Below are 23,032 nucleotides of genomic sequence, written 5' to 3' on the forward strand. Positions count from 1 at the left end.
GGACAATCTGTGTGAGAAGGCAAGCCAGACATGGTCAGGGGGATGTAAGATAACATCACACTGTGACAACCAATGCAAGACTTGGGAACATGCAGAGCATGGTGCATGTCATGTTCGAAACTCTAAGCACATGTGCTTCTGCTACTTCAATTGCAAGAAGTAATCAATCAATATTAACTAGCCGTGTAATTGTGTGCCTCCTCAATAAATTAATTAAGGCACAGTTAATTAATAAATAATGCTTTCTTAGCGAACACTTTGAGTACTAGTCCATATATTACTCACGGGTTCCCTAAGAAAAATTTAGTTGTAAAACTAAAGATGCATGGTGTCAGTCTTTTGCTTGTTTCATTTCTCCTTGTACTAGTACTACTGAGAATTAATAGACTCTGTTATGTCTGAAGCTTGGTTCATTTTCAGTATTATATTCGAGTCCGTAGCCATTATCTTTCAGAGAACGATTTTATCTCATTCACCTGATATCATATTTCACAATGTAAATATACTATGTGCATCTATTTTTGGCGACGAGCGTTTTCCAATACGAACCTATCTCTGAAGATGCGTGAGTCCCACTTTAATTTGCACCCAAAGAGAGTACATTGCTCATATGATATCTAACAAAATCATATGCCTTTCACTCATGTAAATCTCGGATCCTTGATTCATTTGAATCATTTCACTCTCTTTAAGTACACTTGATAAGTCTTAGACTAATAGACTATCATTCACTTGATTCGATATCTTCACTAAGTGACAAAATTAATTAATTGACCTGTTGAAACTTGAAAGTACCCGTTTAATTAATTATTTTGCACGTGGCATTATTTGAATGTAATGCTTGCATATGGGGAGATGAAGATGCATGGTGGAAGCAAACTATGTGAGAAGCGACCCAAAAGGGAAATCCAAATCCAAATAAATCAACGATATTATTGGTTGTGGGCTAAAGATTAGCCACAGATTTGTTCTTCGTAGGACATCGTCATTGATTCTTAGATCCTGAAAAACGCATCATAATATGAGAGAGGTGCAAGAACTTATATACCACTCGATTGAATTATGTCAATCTGATGCAAGATAATAATCTTGACATTCTATCACACATTGTGGATTAGGTTATGTTAGACCCAATAAATGAACATGTAGATGTCATATCCGAATGGATCGAGTATTTGTCATAACATGTTAGAAATTCAAGCCTAAATATATCAACGATATTATCCGCTCTGGACAACAACTTTACTTATATACCACTCGATTGGATTTCGTCAATCCGATGTGATATTAGTCGATCTAAATATGGATTATCATGTATGAGTGTCTGTCTTCTAAATTTTTAAGATTTATGGGCCCAATGTGTTCAGCATTATTATTCAGTCTAGCTATATAGTACGCCAAATATGACTTAATGGTTTGAGTTTCCTTCAAATCAACCGAAGAATGACTTGTGGGAGACTTGTGGTCCAATTATCCTTAAACACAAGGAAAACCCACCAAATACTCTACTGAAAAGACACTGGTGGAGAATAAAGGATGGAGTGGCACTGAGATATTTTTTAAAATATACTCTCTTATCCTTGCTGCTCTTTTTCCAATTACATAGAAGTGGTGATAGACTGTTAGCTTGGAATGCTTTTAATTAATCAAGAGTTTCTTAGTATTGAATAATTGGTCTTTAATTGCCTTATCTGTTAGCACTAATTAATTTTTCCAAAGAAAAGTATCATTGCATATGTACAAGTATGTATGTATTGCTAGGTTTGTGGGATTTTTAGCCTTTGTGTCTCATTTTTATGCATTTGTAGAAAACAAATAACATATTACATTCACAAGTCACTATTACAAACAACAAAAATCGTTGGTTCAAATGATTAAGTTAATTATTTGAACCTTTTAACGTGTGTGTATGGGAGGTAACACTCACTCTAATACGATTTAACGTTATCTTCGTACTGGAGTTCTGACCCAAAACTAAAACCGACCCATGTGATTTACGGGTATTACATGTGACTCGTGAATTTACCATTGGGATGGAGTCTTGTGGGTTATGCATTCAGTGGATTCCCTCGTAAAAAAAAAAATAAAAAAAAAAAACTCTTAATAAGTATATACTAGCTATAAGGCAAGAATGCTAGGACATGTGACCTCTAAGTTGTATCTGTGCTTTCGATAGATTCCCTCTCTCAAAAAAAAAAAAAAACTCTCTCAAAAAGTACATAGTTGCTATAAGGCGAGAATGCTGGGACATGTGACCTCTACGTTATATTTATGCAACTTAGCCACTTGACCACATGTTTGCTCATATGAGCACTCATAATTTACAACCAAAAAATGCATAAACGAAAGATTAATTACTAGGTACTGGGCATCGAGCACAATATCGGCCAGAGGCTAGGATGACTAGATCCGCGGCCATACTTGTATAAAATTAAAATACAACCGCAGATGAATACAATGTCAATTGACTGGGAGGAAGCAGTAGAAACAGAAGCAACCACTTTCAGCCGAAGCAGAAGTCCCCATGTCAAGAAAACTAGGATGATGGACCACCGCCGCTCTGGTCGTTTTCGTGGCGCAAGCTGTTTTCTCTGCTGTAAGCAACTTTAGCGCCCTGGGAAGTAAACAAAGAGAATGGACAATGATTAGAAGGGGAAAAATGCACACGTGATGAAAATATATCAGTACCCACAGATAGGTATGCGCGCATGAAAATCTTACTTGGAAGATTGTCCCAAGTTTTTTCAATCCCTTGGCCCGTAATTTGAGGATATCTTTGGACACACTAGGGTCTTTAAGCACCTGAAAAAGGAAAAGCAAGTGAGAAATCTACATGGTGAAAAACTCTCGTGCACAAGGCTCCCCGCAGTGGACGGGGTCAGGGACAGACGAGGAAAATTACTCGGACAAATACACCAAGAAGTCCGGCATGGCACATTATGCAGGTTACTCAGGAGTCTACAAAGGGATATGAAACAATCATAAACTGCTGGTTACTCGAGGTTTATCCCCTGACGTTTCCTACAGACAAATGTAAACTGAAAGAGGACTCAAAAGCACCAGGATGATGCCACAGAAGTTATAGCTAGCAGCAGCAAATCAAAACTAACAAGGAAAAAAAGAATTGCAACTCACTGCTTGGCAAACTTGTGACAAAGTTGTCTCAATATCCACTACATTAATCTGCCAAAGGGATTGAATCATGGTGTCCTTCTTTTCTTCAATGACTGTCAGTAAGCTCTCCTCATTATTATCTTCCTGGTTTAACTTCTTCAGCTCTTCCTGTATTTGGATCAAAGAAACAGCACCTAGACAGAGAGTCAAAGAGAGAGAGAAGTTAAGTCTTGAATCAAGATAAAAGAAAAGGAGCCCACTTCATTGCATGAAATGACTCAAGAAAAACTGTACCTGAAGCTGCCATTACTTGTGATTTTATTTGGTGTCCTTTGTCGCGTACCCATTCTGCAAAATATGGTACCTTCATGAAGCGTTTGTCCTTTCCAAGTTCTCTGGCAGCTTTCCTTGTGTATATGTAACCAATGGTATGTAGCATTGCCTCACCAAAAGCTGAAAATTTTGAGTCGATGCAAAGTTAAAAAGGAGCAATCCGAATGAAGATACTGTTTCTGTTGGCAACTTGGCATTAGTAAAGTTTTTCTGCCAAACAAAAAAACTAGAGAAAATTTGATTTGGAGAAGTATGGAATAATTTGAATGCAATATCTCAACAATGCAGAGAAAACAAAAATATTCTGGCACCCCAGTAGCATTTTGAATGTATAATTCATTTCTGTCACCTAACCACACATCCATTATTAAAACACTATTCCAAGCAAAAATGGCTCTTAATACATTTTTAGTCTCCACCCTGCATGAGGGAAAGGATTACAGTTATCGATCGATTCAATTCTCGGAAGAATAGGGAAGGAAAAACCCATCAATTATTATCAAGAAAAAAAAAAAAAAAAACTTGATAAGATCATCTTACTACTTCTAGGAAACTAAAGAGACAATCCTAAAAATTTGGTCGCTGGTTAAAAAACAAGATAAAAGCGTGAATACAGCATCCAATTAGAAATGTTATGCAAACTTGAAGAGTTCCTTAGATAGACCAATGAAAAAAATGCAAATAGCTTCAAGGTACCACATCAAAGTTAGAAGAATCCAAAGGGTAGATATAAAAGTGGCTTCTTAAAGCAAAATTCAAGCCTAAGAGGCTTAGATGATGCTCTAGCATTAGCACTAGGAGCATTTTCAAATTTTATTCTGGCACCCCAGTAGCATTTTGAATGTAATAATTCATTTCTGTCACCTAACCACATATCCATTATTAAAACACTATTCCAAGCAAAAATGGCTCTTAATACATTTTTAGTCTCCACCCTGCATGAGGGAAAGGATTACAGTTAGCGATTGATTCCAGTCTCGAAAGAGTAGGGAAAGAAAAAACTCATCAATTATTATCAAGAAGAAAAAAAAAACACAAACTTGACAAGATCATCTTACTACTTCTAAGAAACTAAAGAGACAATCCTAAAAATTTGGCCGCTGGGCGAAAAACAAGATAAAAGCATGAATATAGCATCCAATTAGAAATGTTATGCAAACTTGAAGAGTTCCTCATATAGGCCAAAGAAAAAAATGTAAATAGCTTCAAGATACCACATCAAAGTTAAAAAGAATCCAAATGGTAGATATAAAATGGCTTCTTAAAGCAAAATTCAAGCCTAAGATGATGCTCTAGCATTAGCACTAGGAGCATTTTCAAATTTTATTCCACTTGACCAACAATTTCCATCCCCAACAGCCAGGGGAAACTGTCCGTCTCTCGTTGAGGTAGGTTTTCCAGGTCTTCCATATTCAACATAGAATTGTAAATTTCTTTACTAGACAATGTAATATTTATATTCATGTGGGGAAATCTTAGCAAACAAAATAGTTTACCAGCTGATGAAAGGCGCCTTGCTTCTGAATTAGCCCATTTTATGAACTCATCCGTACGACCTTCAACAAATGGTTCGAGATTATTTTTCAGATTTGTTATAAGCTTGTCTTCCCTCTCTTTCTGCAATGCCTAAAAAAAGATAAACCCCTCAATTAACCATATCTGATAAGCCAATTTGTTAATAGGTTCAATGAGTGAAATATACCTTCATTTTTTCTTGAGCTTTATGCTTGCGGACTTCCATATCTTGTGACTCCTCTTCCATTTCAATAGATGACAGAGTGGCTAGAGCCAATTGCCCAACATAATCTTCAAAAAACTCACTCCCAAATAGCATGCCAAAAACAGCAGCAGGGTCCACCATGGAGTCCCTGAAAAAGACATGCTCTATTAATGGACACCACTCCAGCTTCGAGGATGGGGGGATTTGACATGAAGGCAGACAAACCATTGGCACTGTAAATTTTAATAGCGTCCACTGTCCAACTGCTCTATAACATTTGGATACCTATGTAAGTTTTCAATCGTAAATGGGCCACAGCTTGATAATCATTCAGTCAATTTTTGGTACAAGTTCCTGATACCGACAAAGTAGTTCATTCTCTAAAATTCCACATAAAATTTTTGTGTTTGCACTCATAACTAACATGGAAAGTCATTAGTTTCATAACTCTTTTTCTGTAAACTTCTAAAGGATTTTGATAAACGAACTTCGAGAAAAAGAAGAAGAATAAAAACTTGTGCTTATCATCGATAAACTTACTGTGGAACCTCCACCTTTCCATATTTGTTGTATGCTTCACGCTTCTCAGGATCACTCAAAATCTGGTAAGCCTCTCCAAGTGCCTTTCCACAAGTAATAGAACAAGGAAAGTAATAACCAAAATAATAGCAGCAACAACAACAAGACGGGGAAATCTCCTATTATGTCACTCATTACATAAAATATCAATATGACTCAGAGAAATGACAATAAAGAGAAGAAGAAGACGAATGCAAACAAAAAAACCGACTTTGATTTTCAATAGCAATACATTAAAAATTAGTAAGAATAGATTTAAAGAGTTGGTATTTTCACATCTTAGGTTACAGACTAAAAGATAATGTTTAGACCATTTATAGCTGAATTAGCAAGCACTGGAAGTGCAGAAGCGGACAGATTAGAATAACTATGTCATGATCTACTTTCACGATTTCATCATAGGATCTCCTTTCCTCTAAAACATCAAGTATTCAAGTTTAATAGCTTACCTGAAAATTCTCACCAGCTTTTGGGTCCCCAGGATTTTTATCTGGATGAACTATCCTTGCCTGCAAACGAACAACAAAACCCTCTTGTTAGGGAAAGCACTTGTACCATGATACTCTCTCTCTCTCTCTCTCTCTCTTCCCCTGCTTTTTAAATAAATGAAATGCTTGCTATTCAAGCAAACAAACTGATAAAGGTTGCTGGTTAATACAGTAAAACTTGCAATATTAAGAAAAAATTCAAGCTTTTCTAACAGCTATGCTTATTAAATACTGAATTTGAAATGCAATAAATGGAATGGTTCAATCAGTGGATTTAAGCAATGTCCAACATCTCCCAAGTGAGTGACAGTTTCTGTTAGAAGAACTTGAATAACATAAACCTCATGTAAAATAGTAGTAAAAAGGCTAAAAAAAAAAAAAGAACCAGTTGAAGAGATTGAATTGAATGCTAACCTTGAGGTAGTAAGCCTTCTTGATCTCAGCTGGAGAGGCATCAACACTGACACCCAAGATATCGTAATACCCTGTCTCCTTCACCATTTTAATTGACTTTAGATGGCAATTTTGAGATCTAAAGGGATGAAGATTCGAAGAAGACAACCCATTAGCTTCATCGCCAAATATGATAACACTAATAATCAAAACAGCCAGCATATAAAAAGTAGCAAACAATGAATAAATCACACAAGTCAAACTGGCTTCACCAATTTATACTGAAATGGGTAAAATTCAATACGTTCAACGATGAATCCAAAGAAGTGGAATAGATCAAAACATCACCAACGGAAGACAAAGAAGATAAAAGAAAACTAGGAGCTTGAAAGTGTAGATCAGCAAAACAAAACAAAACTAGAGATAATTTTAAGTCCCAAGTACCAATATCAGCAGTACATAGAAGCCAATGCCAACGAAATACCAATGAAATTATGAACAAAATGAGATTAAACAACAAACATAAACATAAGAATCTTATACTTACGTGTGTAGGGATAAAGAACACCCAGAAACTAATGGAATCAATTCCAAACAACGTAGAGAAGATTTGAGGGATCTGTTCTTTTTTTCTTTTTTTTTTTTTAATGAACCAGAAGGAAAAGCACACACGAACTACAGACACGGCTAAGGAAGCAACCCAACCGGCGTCGTTTTCTTTGTAATCCTCGCACTATGCGAAGCTTCGTGGTTCACAAAGAGAGGAGGGCAGCTTCGGTCATTTAACGTGCCAATCAAATAATGAATTAGTTGAGTACTCATAATTGATTGAATTAAATTATTGCGATCCCTTGGCAAGCGAGGAGGTATAAAATCATAAAACAGAAGCAGCCTAATAAATTGAATTCCAGTGCCTTAAATTAATCGGTGCAAATTAAACGAAGCTTCTCTCACTTGTAAAGGGTGCACGGGATTCTGCTGTGTAGCCGAATATGGCCAATGCTACATGCTCTAAAACGTGAAAAACTCTCAAATTTATGTGACATTAAAATATATTTGTTTGAAAACATACATGTAGGGCACACTTAACATCTAACACCCCATATTAATTGACAATCTCAAGCATTTTGCTTCCTAATATTTACTTTATTTTAACATCATAAATGTAAGCCTCACCATTTGGCCCATGGGCCAAAGTCCGACCTAAGGCCGATTTTACATCGGGTTTGGGCTCGAATTCTGGGGCTCAGTCCGGCCTGAAGACGGAAGGATTGGGCCAAATTCGAGTTGGCCTGAAAAGGCCCATTATCTTCCTCCTCACATTCCTCCTCTGCTCCTCACACTGTCGTACTAGTATACTACTCTGCCACTGCCAGTCTACCCAGCTACCCCTTTACAGACTAATCTACACTATAGACTTGACTATACAGACTAGAGGCATACACCTCTCTCAAGTCTCATCTCTTACTAGTGACTTCTTTGATCTCTCTATCTCAATCTTGCTTCAATGCTTTGCAGACTTGTAGTTTTGTCCGTCGAGTTGCAGCCTTGCAGAGTAACAAAGACCAGAGTTGCAGGTGGCCATTGAGTTGAACTGTTGAAGCAATTATGAATTCTGATTTCTGAGACATTCGACCGTTGCTACTTGCTACAGCCTCTAGTGATGAAAATGGGCCGGGCGGCCCCATTTAGACCCGGCCCATAAGACAAAGGGGTCGAGCTCGGGCCTAATGGGAAGCTCATTTGATATTTAGGACCAAGCCCGCGCTTGGAAATTGTAGAAAATAGTACTTAACTTTGTGAATTACCACCTCCACGAGGTGGTGTTGATATTGTTGATGCTCTCTTCAAATGTATGACTGAGTGGGGAATTGAAAATAAAGTTTATTATTTGTTTATTGATAATGCTTCTTATAATGATGTAGCGATTAGAACTTTGAAGAACACATTTCTAAGAAATAAGAAATTGATACTTGATGAAAAGTTATTTCATGTTCGTTGCTGTGCACATATTATGAATCTTTTAGTTCAAGATGGAATTGCTGCCATTGATGATATGATTTACAATGTGAGGGATAATATCAAATTTTTGAAAAATTCTGAAGCAAGATTTTTGAAGTTCACTGAAATAGTTAAGCAGTTGCAACTACCTATTAGGAAGTTGATTTTGGATGTTCCAACACGCTGGAACTCTACTTTTGAGATGTTATCACTTGCTTTGAAGTTTAAGGATGCATTTTTTATTTTTAAAGAGAGGGAACATAATTTACCAACAGAGGAAGAATGGGAGAGAGTAGAGAATGTGTGTCAAATCTTATCCGTGTTCAACACAATCACTAATCTCATATCGGGAAGTGACTACCCAACTTCCAATTGATTTCTTTCTGAGATGCATCGAGTGAAAGAAATTTTTGCAAAAGAGAGCAATGGATAACAACATATACATCAAAGCTATGGTTGGGAAAATGAATGTGAAGTATGAGAAGTATTGGGGTGAGTGTAATTTATTAATTTTGATTGTTGCTGTCTTAGATCCACGATGCAAAATGAAGTTTATTGAATTTTGTTTTCCATTGATTTATGAAAAGTCCGAAGTGATATATAAAAAGTCCGAAATGATAAATAATATTGAGAAGGTTCGTGGAGCTTTATATGAAATGTTTGAGCAATATGCAGCTAATTTTGCCTCAACCAACGAGGAAGATAGTATTCAGAGATCTTCTAAATCCCAGGGAGATGATGTTGGTTCTAGCTCTACAGTTGATATTAATTCTCGATGGTCCAAATTTGATGAGTTTGTAGACATGACTGGAAATGTTCTCCCTACAAAATATGATTTGGATGTTTAGCTAGGAAAAGTTGTTTATAGATGTTTTCAAGAAGAAAGAGAAAAATGGAATGCTTTAGGTTGGTGGAGGGTAAATAGCCTAAAGTATCGTATTTTGTCAAAAATGGCTTCAAATGTTCTAGCTATTACCATCACAACAGTAGCTTCAAAGGCTACATTCAGTGTAGGTAGTAGAGTTATCGACACATATCGGGCTAATTTAGCATCAAAAACTGTTGAAGATTTGATGTGTGGAGGTGATTGGATACGAAATCTTCATGGGTTAAAGAAGAAATCGCGCAAGGTGATTATTTCATTTCATATCACTTAACTTCGTATAATATTAAGTTTTAAAACTTCACATTTTAGATTGATGATTGGTTTTTTTATTTGTTTACAGAAAGAAGAAAATGATGAAGAGTTTGTTCTCAATGTTCCATAAAAGTTAGGTGAGTATAATTCAATTAAATTATGTGATACATAAACAACTTGTAAGAAAAAAACCCAAATGAGGATTTCCTGAAATGGGTTTACTGTAATTTTTAAATTGCCTTGCCAGTCTTTGAAAATCATAGGATGTCGTGTTGTGCTGTGCTAGAACATGTAACAATCAAAGAGAATCCAAATTTTGATTCAAAGATAGAAGCAGTTTGTCATGCATTGAAGGTTCGTTTTTAAACACAAGTATATCTATGTCTTAATTTCTAAACACAAGTGATGTGAACACTGTGTGGGTGGGTGTGTTTTTAACTTGGATATTGATTTTCTTCCTTAGGTTGTTGAGTTTTGGACTCTGCATGATTTGCTTGTAAATACTGAATATGGTTGTTCCCTGTACATCTCAAAGTTGGTCTCTCTTTTACCAAGCATTCCCGTGATAATGCATAGGTTGATTGAGATGGACCATGTTACCAAATTCACTTGGTTAATTGCTACTTTGCTACTTGCTAGGTTGGAGTTTTGGAGGTTACAGAGTTCATTTCAAAACATGGAGATTCAAGCCTGCTTACAATCAAGAAGGATTGTTGGAGTTTAATTAGGGATTTTGTTATTGTTTATGAAGTATTTGACTCATATATTATTTTGGAGTTTACTTACGGATTTTATGTAATGTTGGCTGCTATTGTAGTAATTTTACTTGTATTAATGTTGGATTTTATTTGAGGCATTTTTACAAGGTTTTTTTATATTAATGATAAGCCTACAAACGGGCCTGGCTCAACGGGCCGAGCTCTTTTCTAACGAGCCGAGCCCGAGCTCGAGTTTTTGGAGCCCTTTAAGGCTCAGGCCTTATTTAATGGGAACGGGCCGAGCCTAGGGTCTGTCAAAGCCCGGCTCGGCCCGACCCATTTTCATCCCTAACACCTCCAATCCATGACTCAACATTCAACCATTACAAATATCAGCCCTTACCCATTCTCATTCTTCACAAATCGCAAATCATAATCTTACAATTTCACTTACTTCTCAGTTCTCAATTCACATTTATGATAAATGTGTAGTATTTGTTTTAACAAATCTAACTATGTATTTCTTCTTTGAAAAAAAATAAATATTCATCTCGATCAAAATATCGAATATTTTCAATTTATATTTGACGATCTAGAATTGTTATGTCTTTTCATGTTGAATTTTTTTTTGGGTTTATAACAAACTAAAAATACATCGTTGAATTCGTTATACTAAATATTATACATTTATATTTTTTTGAAATTTTTTTTTTATCTCAAGATGCTACTAGAGCGGGGTATGTTGTAAACTTGTAATCCACTCCTTCCATGTTAAACCTAATAATAATATTATTAATAAAAATATTAAGTATCCTAGTGTTTTTTACCTCACATATTCTAAATACTGAGATAGATGCACATGATCTATATGAAATTGTATGCGTCCATCTCAAAATTTGGGATAAATGAAATAAAAAAAAAAACCATTGAACTTTGTAAGATTGCTCAATTATTAATGTAGTCTTGATTAGATACTTGTATGTCAAAAAAACCTCAACACCTCACTCCTGTGTTTATTTTGATGACATTCTTTGATTTGATGATGAATTTTAGCCCTTTATATGTTCTTACTTGTGTGGTATTAAAAAAGTTAACAACTTTGATGAGAAAGAAATGATGAGAAAATACCTGAAAAATATCAGAAAATAAAAAGATAATTTGTCTTGGACTATAGTGAATTTGTTTTTTTATAGCCCATCGATCAGCCCAATGGGCTTACATAGATATTAATCTTCATCTTGTATTAAAAAAAAAACTCACTGATTCATATGTGTTCACTTTGAAGAAGACCAATCTTCTTCCAAAAGTGACTGTTATCTTATATTTCACTTTTTTTTTTGAAAATTATAGCATATTTATTTTGTTTAATGAATTTGTTAAATGTTATTAAATTGAAAATAAATGAAGGCACACATAACACATCTATCAATAATATATTTTCTGAAATTCTAACTTTCCCTATGTGCGTTATGAGATGTTTTTGGCCATTGGGAAGGTAAACAAACGAATGATTTACTGCATGATATGATTCAAATAAAGAAGCTTGGCATCCGTGAGTGATGGAGTTAGGAATTTATATTCTTAAGGAAATTTATTTAAAGTGATTGAAAATAAATAAATATTTATATAGTCATTAAATTACATTCACAAATTAAAACATAAAATGCTCAAATAAAAAAAAAAAACTCATTTAAGTTGTGTTCAACGATGATCTTTTCATTAAGTAGAAATCATCCATGATTGAGTAGGAACTATAAAATATATATGAGTATATTGTACTAAAAGTTTCCAATTTTTTTTTGTGGCCCTGGCCCCTCCTTGCCTTGCCACTGCTAGGCATATAACATCATCAATAGCTCCACTATCTACTAACCATTTATTTATTTTTTAGTACAATATTTATAGATTGTATTGATGTTACCTGCCATTGATGCAAGGTTGTCAACATTACCTGCCACTCATACAAGGAAGATCAAGTTGACAACATCCAGAACCAACCAGAGCAAAAGCAAGAGGACGATGAGATGCCTTCATGGGGGAACTGAAGTTTTTTTTGTTTTCTTTTGAAAAAAAAGAAGTGTTGGTGTGTTTTAAAATAATAAAATTATTCATTATCATATTTAAATTGTTAATTGTAACCTATCAAATTGAATGAGAAACTTAAAAGTCCCACACTGAAAAATTAAGGGAGTAAACACGACTTATCAATCAGCGTAACATGACGGCGGATCATTTGATTGTTGAAGCAGAGATTCTTGTTACGTCTCACGTTAAGAGTGTTTCTTAAGAAAAACCTGAATTAATTCTTGTAATGTTTCACCGAGCTATTATATTGCATTACGAAAAATATTAATGTGTTTATTTTTGAGTTTATTGAGAATGAATTTTGACCGTAGTTTAATATTTCATATTGATTTTGTGCAACTTGTTAAGATAGTATGCTTGTTTTCCATATATTTTTTTTGTTTTCGTATTGAAAAATATAAAGAAACTCGAAAAACACATTTGATTGTTAACTCGAAAAACACATTTGATTGTTCATTTTAGAAAACGCAAAAAACATAAAACTAAAAATCACTTGAAAATAAAAAATGAAACATAGACTCTCTCTTTTTTCTTTCTATTTTCTTAAAAATGAAAATATAAAAACAAACCAAATCAACTCCAAATATCCGAAATTTACACGAGGTCCCTTCGATGATTTCTTTCGATTAGAAGAATATTTCAGAAAACCAAGTTGGACGGTCCTCATCATCAAGTACTTAATAATGTATCATTAACCCCACCAACCACCATAATTCAATTAATAAGACACCAATCTTGATTTAAGGCTTTTAATTTGCTCTCTCTCTCTTTTCCTTAATTTAATCAATCTTTTACGAAGTAAAGAAAGCATTAGATCACTCATCTCACTCCCTATCAAAGATCATCGTCACCATTAGCTTCACATAAAGTTCATTAAAAAAATTGGTACTAATTTATTCCCTTTATCCCACCCAACGAATTCCCAAATTAATGAAATAGACCTAAAGCAACGCCTTTTTCATAGAGGAATGGTTGATGCTAATTAGCTAACAAAAAATGGCGATTCTTCTCTTCTTCTTCTTCTACGTACGGGGTTGACATATATAGAAATTTTTCACACTGTTTTACGTTTCCTGTAAGTTACCCCTCAATTTTTTTTCTATGATGAAAATCATTTGATTTAGGGCTTGTCATTTTCATGTTCTGCAATATCTAATAGTAGTAGTAGTAGTTGTTGTTTAGTAGTATCCGATCAGATGAGCCAATGGCATTGATGTTGAGACGGGAGGGAATTATGTCACGAGTGATAGTTTGGATGTTCCAACTACAACGACTCTTACTAGAATAAGGCATTCCCAACCTCATGGGTAATGTTATTTTCTACAGTGTTGACCTTGGATTGATCATATGACCAAATAGAGTCCATGATTTTAAATTGGCTTATACTCTGAACTGTTGAATGTGTATGTACAATATTTACCCACATTTTCTTTGTTTGATCGTCTTTTTTAGGAATTTTTTTAGCATGGATAGCACTGTTGGGGGAGATAAAGTGTAAGAAGAGATAAACCTAACTTGAATTCAATCTTTAAAAAAAATGAAAAATCAATTAATTTCACTTAAATATTTCACAGTCATCAAATCTATTTTAAACAATCCGATGGCTGTGAAGATGAACTGGTTAAAAACCGGTGCAATATTGTACCGATATCCCCGGTTCACCTGATTCTTCCGACTCTTTTCACTTTAAATATGGTTTGGTGTTTTTTTATTCTAAGAAATATCATTCCATATATATGTATGCACATACGTATGTCACTTGCTGCCTATTGAGTGGCTTAAATTTGGCAATTTGGCTTGCTCTTATTCACACCCATTGTGAAAAGGAAGAATTGGAATGGAATATTTTCAAAGATGAGCTGTGTTTTTTTGGTTAATTTGGTAGTGATAATCAAGTTGCCGGTGATCGAATTGTAAAATTTATCGATTCACGGTTTAATGATTCATTATCCCAGTCAATGACATGTTGTTTTTAATACCTTCGGTGATAATGATTATTGTTTAAAAAATATTTATTCGTGACATAATCTTCTTCAATTCCATGATATGCATGTAGAACCCATGAAAATGATTGAAAGAAAGTAATTAGAAGTTGCATAAGTGATTACGTAACCATGATTTAATTTAATTAACATACATGCATATCATTTGATTGTGACTAAAACAGGACATGACATTACACCATTTGTCATCTTGCAATGTTTGGTTTGCATGCAAGAAAAATGTGAGCATCAAAAGTACAAATGGGGAGATTGATCTTTATAAAAAAAAATTTAGTTTGTTTGTTTAATTTTATATATTTGAGATAGAAGTGCAAAAGTTATTGGAATCTTAAGAAAACTAAGCCTCTAATTTTCCTACAAGAGATGAGCTAGGTTGGAACCCAGTTTCCATTTCACTTTTGTATTTTTTTTCCCTCTCTAGATGCTAATATTAAAGGTGTACTTCCTTCAGTTCCTTTAATTGGCTTCACTTGTTGGGTGTATTGTCTTATCAAATACAAATGTAAATATTAAAAGTTACTTTAAAAGTGTATTTGGATTGAGGGATTTTGAGAGAAGGAAAAGGAAGAGACAAGAAGAGAAGAAAATGGAAGAGAATTGAAGGAATAATATTTTGGGAAAATTAGTGATAACTGATAAGTTCTTCAACTAAAAGTTTTGTTGCAATAAGCACACTCCAATAAGTTTTGTTCGATAAGATCCATTAAGTTTAAAAAATACTCCATAAAGGACAAAAAATTATAAATATTTATTTTATTGACAGAAATACCCTCATCTTCCCCATTTGACACCCAAATTGAATCTTCCTTTTCCGGCGACTATTCCGACTAGCCAATGGGCAGGGATGGTTCGTCTAGGTATGGGTTACGCTCCCGTGGTGGTTGCTCGTGGCGGCAAAGTCTTCGATGGCCAGATCAGACACTTTTCTTCACAGTTGGCCGCGACTTTAAGGTCAAAATCCAATAAAATCAACAATTGATGGCAGCGAATGATGACTGGGGATTGATCGTGGTGCTCCGACGCTTCGTTTTGATGGGTCGGCTACCTTGATCGGTGGCCGGACGATGATGGTCCACTATTCCCACAAATAAGGTAATTTGTTATCTGTTTCGACCTACACCTGTTGATATGTTATCTGTTTCTAATATATAATATCTGTTTCTAGTAGATATCTTATTTTTATAGTGGAGAAGGAAAATTATGTGTATAAGATGTGAGAAGTTAGGAAACCACGATAGAAAGACATGTAATATTGTCATCTTATTTTTTGTGATTTTTTTTGGATTTTATGATTGTATTCATGAACATATTATGATATATAATGAAATTCTGGATTGTTTAATATATATATTATCTATAAATTTTTAGGCAGGTGAAACTAATTTGGTTTAATTTTGTTATGTTTTTTAGACAGATTTCATTTGAAAATTTATGACAGATGAAACAGATAATATTTTGGAAAAACATATAAAATTTCAACAAATCCAAAATTGATAATATATAAATAGATCCATCATAACCAGAATCAGAAGAAAAAAATACAAAAAATGAAGAAAGATTATGCGCCTTATCATATGAAATTGCAGCATATACAAAACAAATATAATATTAGCAGCTCCAAAACAGATAAAATATCAGATCTGGTGATGACAATCGAATGACGACTTTTTCATTTTAATTCTCTATTTCTCTCTCTAGATCAAGAGCTTTACTTTGTAGATCTGTCTTTGTCCCAAGTGAATGAAGAAGAAGAAACCTCAATTTTAGTCGTAAGAAAGAAGAAGAATAAATACCGATCTGTGTCACAAGCAAAGGAAAAAAGAGAGAAGAAGCCATGAATGAAGAAGAGAGGAGGCACTGATCAAGGAAGAAGAAAGTGGAAGAAAGAAGAAGAGTATTTGTTGCAAAAAAGAAATAAGCGGAAGGAAGAAGAAGAATAAGAAAGGAGAATGTATGTAATGTAGGGGCATTTAAGTCACTTAATATCATTTGTCCTCTTCTCTAAACTTTTTCTCGGTTTGTCCTTATTGGAGTACAAATATTGTATTTTATCCTTCTATCTAATTTCCCCTAATATTTTTATGTCTCCCATGTTTGGAAAGATAAAAAAAAAGGAAAGAAAATTATTTTAATTACTAATTTATTCTTATTTTTATGTTAAAATGTTATGTAGAAGGATAAAATATATTTTTATCATATAAATAACTTAATTAGTCATTTCTTCCTTCTAAATAACTCCATTTTGGGAAAGAATAATTTTGACAAAAATTTAATGAAATTTTCCCTCCAATACCCTTCAAATCCCTCCGCTTAATTTTTTTTTTATAAATTATCCAAACAAGAGAATTGCAAGGAAATTCTCGTTCCCTTCTCTCCAAATTTCTCAATCCAAATACACTCTAAAAAAGTTCAAAGAAAATAATGGTTTGAAAAAAATGTTTTGTACACCAACTATTAAATTCAGTAAGTTATCTTATCATGGTGATGCCAAAATGGTCAAGTTGTTTTTTGGGGAAGCATAAGAAAAGTTGGAGAAAGTTTGCTTGTATTCTTATGTGCTAAGTAAGGAAGTAATTATGTTGCAGAAATTTTATATACAGACAATTTTTATTTTTTTTAAAAGTTCAGACCTACAATAATAGGTCTTTAATTATTATTTATAGTTACTCGTTTTTTGATAACCTTTTAATTAAAAACAAAATACATGAATGGTAAAATTGTTGAACTAATATTTTACGTATGGTATTATTCACTACTTTTTAATCTTTGAAAATGTTGTAAATCCACACTCACATACACACCAATAATATTGTCCATTTTGGGTTATCCGATTTCCGTGGATACATCAGGCTCGCACTTTGTTTCTACTTAGGCCCAAGCAAGTGGGCTAGGCCCAACTCACTCAAGTCTAGGAAAAGGTCTTATTAGTGGTTAAAGTTGGGTTTGATCCTTATTTATAAATAAAGAATTGCTCCCACATCTTACAGATGTGGGAGATGTGGGACTTAACACTCCCTCGCACTTATGGGTTAGGTTATGTCATACCCAACAAGTGGAGTAGAGGTCATGTCTAACTGGATCGAATCGCTCCGATACCATGTTGTAAATCCACACTCCCATACACACCAACAATATTATCCGCTTTGGATTGTCCGATTCCCGTGAATACATCGGGATAGCGCGGCTTTATTTCTCATTAGACTTAAGCAAGTGGATTAAATTCAACTCACTCAAGCATAGGAAAAATGTCTTGTTAGTAGTTAAGGGTGGGCTAAATTCTTATAAATAAGGAATTGGTCCCATGTGGGACTCAACAGAAAATTTTGCATCAAAACTAGAGTCTCTTCCCTATAAATTACAATTACTTTTCCAACTTTGTTTTTGTCCTATCTAAGTCCCATTTTATAAGAACTATCAAACTACGCCTATCTAGAAGTTGAACTTTATTCAACCACTTGGGCATATTCTAATGGTAAATTTATCTAAAACCAAATAGCATGGACTCGAAGGTATATTGATTAATATAACATTGACTCAAAAATTCTTAATGGGTGTTAATAGAAGGTGAAATTACTTTAATAAATGTAATAATTTAAGATAATTATTGTGGCATTGCAACTTGCAAGTGTCTTTTTTAATATTATATATTATAGAAGATATTAAAAATTATATTTCAATTATGTTATTCTTACCATTGTAAAGAATTAAATTTTAAATAATATAATTACTTATAATTAGAAAAATCAAGATAAATAGAGAAAGAAATGGTCAACAAATTTGAGTATTAAAAATTATATTTTAATTAAATCAGTATTCTAACTCTTTTCTACAAATTAACTCTATAATATTTATTTAATTCTATTTTTCATTTTCTTAGGCATACATATCAAACAATTAGGTAGTTAAAACACAAAACTAGCTATATTAAGAATTCCACCTTTCAAGAGAATCACGAGTAGTTAAAATGACAGTTATGTGTGTGGTATTTCATAGAGGTATTGAAGTTCGAGTCTCTCCCATCCTCTTCCCGTCTATTTAATTTTTTTTCCACTTTTCAAGAATAATATAGAACAGTATAAGCAGTTATAAACAGTGAAACCGGAGATTGAGCAGGTGTAAATCTCGATCCGTTAGAATAATCTGCATCACGCTGACGACTGATAAGATTGAATCAAAATCTATGGGGGTGAAAATGAGGCTCTGAACCCCTCTTTGGAAGCGGATCGAAAGCTCATGAGATTAAAAAAATATTATAATTGGTTGAAACTCCTGACCTTATCGTCATGTACTCGCCTTAAATCCAAATATATAACCAATTGAGCTGTTGCTTAGTGCTTCACTCCATCACTAGACGATGTGAAACTTGGGTGGATAATGCCTACATAATCCTACTCCGGGCAAGCCCCAAAAAAATCAAGATCTTTTCTGTAGAGAGTGTAGAGAAAAGAACTGCAGACGTATGCTATGTAGAGTTGGTCAATTGTAGATAATTATATATCATAAAAGCCACCATTAATTGTCTTAATACATTGCATGAATCACTTAAGACAAGAAAATAACTAATCATAAAGTAGCAAGTAGTGATTCACAAGACCTGAAATTCTAACAACTTTATTGAACATAGGAGCAGATTTCTGACTAATATTACACATACTTATCAGCTCTTGATCATGAACTACATCTATTATGACTAATCAACACCAATTTTACAATCTAGAGCAACCCAACAACCTTAATTATTCCTTAATCCTTAACACTCTCTCTGTGGCTAATAGTACTCGTTAAACATGTGATCAGCGGAAGCCATAATTGGCTGATTCAAATAAGGGAAGTTCAATGGGTTCAAGAAGCTTAGATCATCAGCAGGCACAGTAATTGTTGAATCCCCAAAAGCAGTTCCACAATTGTTTGCATTAAGAATCTCATTAAGAGATTGCAATCTGTGGGTAAGCTCACCAACTTGAGCTCTCAAGATTGAGTTATCAGCCTCAACATTCAAGTAATGTTGGGTACTGATGTTGATGCTAGTGATGATTTGGTGGTTCTCCTTCTCGAGTTGAGCCACCTGAGCCATCAGATCGTCCAAATGCTTCTGCTTCCTCATCCTGGACCGGCGAGCCGATTCGCGGTTCGATATCATTCTCTTCCTCTTCCTCTGGTCAATCATTGCCTGCAAGTCCTCTTCAGAGCCTGAGTTCTGCATCAGTGATGACCCTGAAGATGTGCCACTAGAGGAACCCATTTATGATAAGACCCAAAATTTAACACCCTTGTTTGAACCAATTACAGGCAAAACCCAAGAGAGATTTAGCGCTAATTGATGAAGAAAATGCAGATAATAGTAGTATATGTAATGAAGCTAGATTAAGTAAAATGGCAAATTCATGCAATCACAAATTAAGCTATGAGACATAGTATAACCAGTAGAGGAAAACAACTGAGAAGGACTGAACAAGACGGGTCCTGCGCCTAAATGAGGAGCTTATCATGCACCCAGAAAGGATGATTTCACTGATAATTGGAGACATGAATCTCAAACATCATAAAGCTTTTGTTCCAAAAAAGACACAAACTTGATGATGAAAAACTGTGATTTGATGTTAAACAACACAAACCCAGCACAGAAAACTACGCTAATTTATCTGGGTTGTGGCTAAAATTAGATTGGGTCATCAAGAAAGGGTCCTTGGTCTTGAGGAAGAGAAGGGAAAGGGCAAGAGGTTTATTTATTTATTTTTTATTTTTTGGAAAAGGAGAAGAGGTTCAGGAGAACAGAGGTGGGATTTATAGAGTTAAAATGACTATAAGTTGATTTTTTTTTTTTAAAAAGCTTAAACTGAAAATGTGATGACATATTTGTTAAAAAAAGAGAACATAAGAAGGAAAAAAAAAAACAGAGGAAGGACTTTTGGAATCTCCTCTGAGAAAAGTTTGTTGGGAAAGTTGAATGGACATGTGAAGTGTGAGAAAGACAGAGAAAGATGGCTCCAAAACTCTTCAGATCCAGCTGTGAAGTGTGAACCAACATAGTACATTACAATATTACATCATCATTTTGTCTGGTGGTAATCAACCTTATGCAATTTGTAAATAACATCCATTGAAACGATACGTGTTTTAGATCAACACCAACCAAGTACTACCAAGCCAACGAGAATTGGTTTGATGGACAATTGGTTGGATTATATATATGTATTCAAAGTTTAATTCAAATCACAAATATAATTTTCCGTGACATTTTAAAAAAAAAACCCCTACCAAAATAACATTTTAAGATCAAAAATCATCACACCAAGAAAATACTAAATGGCGTGCTAATAACAATAAGGAGGAAAGGTAGTTATGAATGAAGATGATGGGTTCTAAATGGGCTTGGCCTAAAAAAATCATTCTCATATCATTTTGACACCTTGATTTGAAATCAAGAAATTATACCACTACACTATTACACTATTTAAATTGTTAAAATCCTTGGGTTAGAGTTGCTCTTAGAGTTGGGTGCTTGGTAATAGGGGCGAAGCCTCTTGATGTTGGGGGAGAGTCATTGGATCCCTCTAAAAATATTTTAACTATGCCTAAATATAAAATAAATTACAAAAAGACCATTAGAATTTTGGATCCTCACTTTATAGCCTTTGGATCCCCAAATATTATTACAGACTATTGAATTTATTTACCAAAAATAAGGTTAATTGTTGGAGCGAGAAGACGTGACAATTAGTATTTATCTTGTTTTATAGATTTTTTACTTTTATTAATATTATTTTTCATACTTTTGAATCTATAATTAATAATAGATAACTCAAAATAAAATAAATTTCTTGAATGTACTGTTCTCGAATCAGTTTATCTTTCTTCATCCTGAGATAAAATTCCCTGTCCATCCTAAACGTGGCTCTGCTTGGTAAACGTGTACTACTGGCATACACACACAGGAACAGTTTTTCCCAAATGTTGCCTATATTTCACAAAGAAAAGCTGAAGCGAGATTGAACTTTTTGGTAGTATTTTATGATTTTTGACACGAAGTCTCTTTGATAAAAGCAAATCTGGGGACGTAGGTCACTAGGTGTGCCACTGTGCCCCAACTCAAGGATCTATCTAGGTCTGTGGGTTCACCGTCAAACTAAAATACCATAACTAACCCTGCGAGTTGCACAAAAATAGGATACTTGTTGGGGGTATTTTAGTCTTTTCAAAATGATAGACGGTGATCAGATACCATTTGGAGGCACAGTATCGCAACAGGTGCTGGTTGTGGTGGAGGGCTGTTGTTGCAGCAGAAAGAGGGACTAGGGGAAAAGGTCGGTGGCTTTTTTGGTGAAGTTCCTTTTTCATTTATTTCCCCTCTATTATGGAAGGTTTGTTGCATCGCACGTGCTAATTAATGAACAAAATCCACGCACCCCGCCACCCACCCACCCACCCACCCACTAATCGTAGAGAACTAAATCAAAATAACATAGAACGAAACTTGTGCTAGATCAATCACCTCTGCTTGAAAAATATCTTGTTCTCGAGTTATAATTTGATTGAAAATAATTGTCTTCACCATGATACTCACATAGAATTGATCCTTTAAAATCTTCGTGCCCATCGATTGAATTTATACTCTTCTATTTCAAAAAAATAAATATTTCGAATAATGGAATTTGTTCAACATACTCATGAGCTCAATAAATTCTATGAAATTCAGACGGTCCAAATGCATAGATCTTAACATCAACTCTTTGATAATCTTTAATATTTAATAATTAATGGGGAAATTCAGATGGTCCAAACACTTGTCCTAATAGTTGCATCTAGCTACACTGAAAAGGTTGACACAATCTTGATACTATATTATTCAATTTTGATGCTACAAGTATGTCGTGGATGATGACTAATTTGGCTTATTACACAAGTAGGCCATGGGGTTAAACACCATTGTCCAAATAGAAATGGGTTTTTTTTTATTCTCTGTGTGGATTCTGTCTTATTCTATGCCTTCCATGGTATGTACTAGAACCTTCATTCTTCCCAAAAAAAATATATAAAATTGAAAAAAAAAAATTTAAAAAGTAAGGAAGTTTTTATGTGGCAGAGCCTAGCCTACTCGAAAATAGCAGAAATATCAAAGTCCTTGTCATGAGTGGGGTCAATTCTGCCTTTCAATTAAAACTGAGTGGGCCCCACTTATGAACATAGGACTCAGCCCATCTAAAGAAAATCTTTCTTGAGCCTGGTGCAACTGATATTTAATTATTTTTTCCTCTGTAGTAGTTGAGAACATCTAGTCCATTTTTATTTGGACCTTTTGCTTTTGCTCGGGCTTTGGATCCAGATTCCAGGATGAGTCCTCAATTCTGATGGGTTAAAACAGACAAGGATCGGTGTATAAGCATCATCTTCATTGAGGCCTAACCCATTCAAAAGCTCAAATACTTCCTTTTAAGGGAATCCGATGTGAAGATTATATCTCATATCGGATTGACATAATC

The 23,032-nt window shown here is 34.3% G+C and overlaps 2 protein-coding genes across 2 annotated transcripts; both read right to left on the minus strand.

Moving 5' to 3' along the window:
* Nucleotides 1-2,229: 2,229 nt before the first annotated feature.
* On the minus strand, nucleotides 2,230-7,397 carry LOC119992321 (chaperone protein dnaJ 10-like). The gene is made up of 10 exons (XM_038839036.1): nucleotides 7,175-7,397; nucleotides 6,649-6,766; nucleotides 6,196-6,255; nucleotides 5,708-5,790; nucleotides 5,150-5,315; nucleotides 4,944-5,073; nucleotides 3,409-3,567; nucleotides 3,136-3,308; nucleotides 2,722-2,802; nucleotides 2,230-2,614 (listed from the first exon to the last, which is right to left on the minus strand). Exons 2-10 carry the CDS (start codon nucleotides 6,733-6,735, stop codon nucleotides 2,537-2,539), a joined length of 1,017 nt encoding a protein of 338 aa, XP_038694964.1. The 5' UTR covers nucleotides 6,736-6,766; nucleotides 7,175-7,397; the 3' UTR covers nucleotides 2,230-2,536.
* An 11,692-nt stretch (nucleotides 7,398-19,089) lies between these two features.
* On the minus strand, nucleotides 19,090-20,455 carry LOC119990508 (bZIP transcription factor 11-like). The gene has a single exon (XM_038836457.1). The coding sequence runs from the start codon at nucleotides 19,792-19,794 to the stop codon at nucleotides 19,321-19,323; it is 474 nt and encodes a 157-aa protein (XP_038692385.1). The 5' UTR covers nucleotides 19,795-20,455; the 3' UTR covers nucleotides 19,090-19,320.
* Between the last annotated feature and the right edge of the window lie 2,577 nt (nucleotides 20,456-23,032).

Source organism: Tripterygium wilfordii, chromosome 22, assembly GCF_013401445.1.
Source record: "Tripterygium wilfordii isolate XIE 37 chromosome 22, ASM1340144v1, whole genome shotgun sequence".
In the NCBI taxonomy this organism is placed as follows: domain Eukaryota; kingdom Viridiplantae; phylum Streptophyta; class Magnoliopsida; order Celastrales; family Celastraceae; genus Tripterygium; species Tripterygium wilfordii.

Coding starts and splice junctions, on each gene's coding strand:
- LOC119990508 (XM_038836457.1), bottom strand. CDS start 19,794: ATGGGTTCCTCTAGTGGCACATCTTCAGGGTCATCACTGATGCAGAAC.
- LOC119992321 (XM_038839036.1), bottom strand. CDS start 6,735: ATGGTGAAGGAGACAGGGTATTACGATATCTTGGGTGTCAGTGTTGAT. Junction 5,791..6,195: donor AAGCTGGTGAGAATTTTCAG/GTAAGCTATTAA, acceptor ACTTGTGGAAAG/GCACTTGGAGAGGCTTACCA. Junction 5,074..5,149: donor AAGCTCAAGAAAAAATGAAG/GTATATTTCACT, acceptor ATCTTTTTTTAG/GCATTGCAGAAAGAGAGGGA.